General features: G+C 42.8%; 1 protein-coding gene across 3 annotated transcripts in view; it reads right to left on the minus strand.

Moving 5' to 3' along the window:
- Positions 1-3,489, minus strand: part of LOC105985379 (survival motor neuron protein-like) — a 17,887-nt gene that overhangs the window by 9,648 nt on the left and 4,750 nt on the right. For all 3 annotated transcript variants that reach the window (XM_013015902.1, XM_013015901.1, XM_013015900.1), the window contains exon 2: positions 1,820-1,939. In XM_013015902.1, coding sequence (XP_012871356.1) covers positions 1,820-1,939 — 120 coding nt within the window. The remainder of the gene's footprint in view (positions 1-1,819; positions 1,940-3,489) is intronic.

Here is a 3,489-nt window from a genome sequence, read left to right on the forward strand (position 1 = left end):
AACCCAGGCAAGGAAAGTCTGTGAGACTCTTATCTCCCTTCAATTAACCACTGGAAAACCAGAAATGGCATCATGGCTCAAGTGGTAGAGTGCTTGCCTTGAGCTGAAGAGCTCAGGGACATCATTCAGGCCCAGAGTTGAAGCCCCACAACTGACCCAAAAAAAAAAAAAAAAATTAGCTAGACTACATACTTGTAATTCCAGCACTTGAGAGAGCTGAGGCAGAAAGACCCTAAGTTTGGGACCAGCTCCGCTATGTAGCAATTTGGAGGCCCCCACAGCTATATAACAAGACCCTCCTAAAAAAAAAAAAGAAAAAAAAGACGATGCAATGCCAGACATAGTGGTGCAGTTACTCAAGTGGCTGAGTGAGGCTGAAGGATTCAATCTGATGCCAGCCTGGGCAACTTGGTGATATGTTCTCCCCAAAAGAAAAGACAGTGATGAAGCTTAGTGGTAGAGCAATCCCCTAGCATGTACGAGCTATGGATTAAATTTCTAGTACTGCAAAAAGAAAAAAGAGGACCCTCTGAAGTTAAACCTCAATGTTTTAAAAAAGACTGGGCAACATCCAGGCTTTGAAGATTAAGGCCCATGAAATCATTTGGTACACAATAGAACAGACACGTTTCTTTTTTTTTTTTTTTGGTTGGTTGTGGGGCCTGAAAGCTGGGCCTGGGCACTGTCCCTCAGCTCTTCAGCTGAAGGCTAGCACTATACCACTTGAGCGTTAGCCCCACTTCCGACTTTTTCTGCTTATGTGGTGCTGAGGAATCGAACCCAGGGCCTCATGCATGTAAGGCTAGCATTCCACCACTGAACCACCTTCCCAGCCCCTTGTGTGTGTGCCTTAAACTAAGGGGCTCTTGCTCACACTAGGCTTTTTCCATTCAAAGTTGGTGCTCTACCATTTGAGTTGTAACTCCAATTCTGGCTTTTTGTTGGTCAATTGGACAAGAATCTCATGAACTTTTCTGCCCAGGCTATCTCTGAATTGTGATCCTCAGATCTCAGCCTCTTGAATAGCCAGTACTACAGCCGGTAGCCACCAGTGCCTGGCTCACATATGCTTCTTGGCTACAAACAGTTCAACTCCCTATATTTATCACTTTTAATGGCCTGTAATAGTGTTATAAAAGATTCTTGACCCTATTTTAAAGGTTTAAGCTCTAGGAAGTAGAGATATGGATGTTGGTAAAGCTTGGAAATAAGTAAAATGTATTTCATGCCAGGAATTGGTGGCTCATGCATGTAATCCTAACTACTCAGGAGGCTGAGATCTGAAGACTGAGGTTCAAAGTCAGCCTGAGCAAAATCTGTGAAAATCTATCAGGCTCTTTTTTTTTTTGAGGGGAGGGGGCTAATTATGGGGCCTGAACTCTGGGCCTGGGCGCTGTCCCTCAGCTCTTCAGCTCAAGGCTAGTACTCTACCACTTAAACCACAGTGCCACGTCTGGCTTTTCTGCTTTATATGGTGCTGAGAGCCTCATGCATGCAAGGCAAGCACTCTACCACTGAGCTACCTTCCCAGCCCTCTATGAGACTCTTATCTCCAGTTAGCCACCATAAAATCAGAAGTGGAGCAGTGGCTCAAAATGGTAGAGCACTAGCCTTGAGCAAGAGTTCACAGACAGTGCCCAGGCCCTGAATTCAAGCCCCAAGACTGACAAAATATAAAATTCTGTTTCTTGTGGCATATATCTGTAGTCCAATCACTTGAGAGGATGAAGTTTGTGATCAATAGGGCTATTTAGTTTTGGGCTAGCTTAGGCTATAAACAACAATATCCTATCTGTAAATAAATTTAAAATATAATAACCTGTTTCAAGGGAGTTGTGTTATTCTTCCTTTGACTTTTATTCTTCTTAATGGGTTTTCTTCTTGGGGTGCTTTTTGGCTTATCTGGAGTTTCACAAATGTCACCATTCTTTAAAGCATGCTATAAAAACATGAAGAGAAACACACATTATGTAGAAATGCATTTAAACAGAAAGTAATTTTATTTACTACTACAAGTTAACCTCAAGGCCCCACTTGACTAGCACTTGAGCCACAGCCCCACTTTAGGCTTTTGTTGGTTAATTGCAGATAAGTCTTAGACTTTTCCCTCCCAGGCTGGCTTTGAACCATAATCCTCTCATCTCAGCTTCCTGGGTGAGTAGGATTACAATAATGAGCCACCAGCGCTTGGTACTATGATTTTTTGTTGTTATTCTTGTTAGTTATGGGGCTTGAACTCTGGATCTGGGTGCTATCCCTGAGCTCTTCAGCTCAAGGTAAGTGCTTTACCACTTGAGCCACAGCACCACTTCCAGGTTCCTGGTGGTTAATTGGAGATGGAAAGTCTCATGGACTTTCCTGCCCCAGCTGGCTTTGAATTGCAATCCTCAGATCTCAGCCTCCTGAGTAGTAGGATTACAGGCATGAGCCACAAGACCTGGCCTGTGATTATTTTTTGGGGGAGGGATGGGAGGATATTGTTTTATGCTCAAGCTAGGGCCTAGGAGAATCTCATTCCTCTTCTACTTGTGCTTCCCTGTGTTACTGGGTAATAACCACATGCACCACTGGACCCAGCCATTTGTATACTTCGCCTGTATTTGGGATATCAGATGGTAGCCATTGTGCCCAGTGATTGGTTGAGGTAAGGTTTCGTGAATATTTTGGCCCAGGCCAGTAACCCCCATCTGTTTCTCTCCCAAGTAGCTAGGATTATAGGTTTAAGGTGCTGTGCTTGCCCGGATTGACAGAAACCGAGACCCTACTTTACATTTTGCATCAAAATAGGATGACAGATGTGTGTCACTATGTCCAATCATTCATTGCAATAGGATCTGAGAATCTTTTTTTGCCTAGGTTGGTCTGAAGCTATGATTCCTCCATCTCTGCCTCCCAAATAGTTTGGATCACAGATGTGGAGATAATGTGCCCAACTACCTCTTCCTTCTTGATATTGTGGAAGTGTAGATGCACAGCAACATAATGCCCTAATGCTTTTGTTACCTCTCTGACCAAGTCTTACAGTTAGCATTCTAAAAGAGTTGATCATCTTGACCTGCTAAAGGCCTTCTATTATTATTTCTTCAATTATAACCTCTACAAAAACATTTCCAAAGCTATATTCCAGCTCTGAAATTTCTCCTCAGTTGATTCAACATTTCCAAATCAGCATTCCTAATTCACATCTGAACTCAGGGCCTCACACTGGCTATGCAAGTGTTCCACCCATCATTTGAGCAATGTCCCCAATATTTTTGCTTTTAGTCTTTTTTCAGTTAGGGTCTCTTGTTTCTGCCTCGACTAGCCTTGGACTATGATCTTCCAGTCTCCCTCTTCAGGTAGGTGGGATTTTATGGCATTCTACCTGACCTCTTAATTCACATTTTCACCCTCAAATTCAAGACAATTAAAATTAAACCATCTTTCCTAAAAACCAGTTCTTTCCCACCTTAACTCTGATTTCATCTCTTCTAGGTATCTCTAATCCTA

Source organism: Dipodomys ordii, unplaced genomic scaffold (assembly GCF_000151885.1).
Source record: "Dipodomys ordii isolate 6190 unplaced genomic scaffold, Dord_2.0 Scaffold28, whole genome shotgun sequence".
NCBI classification, from domain to species: domain Eukaryota; kingdom Metazoa; phylum Chordata; class Mammalia; order Rodentia; family Heteromyidae; genus Dipodomys; species Dipodomys ordii.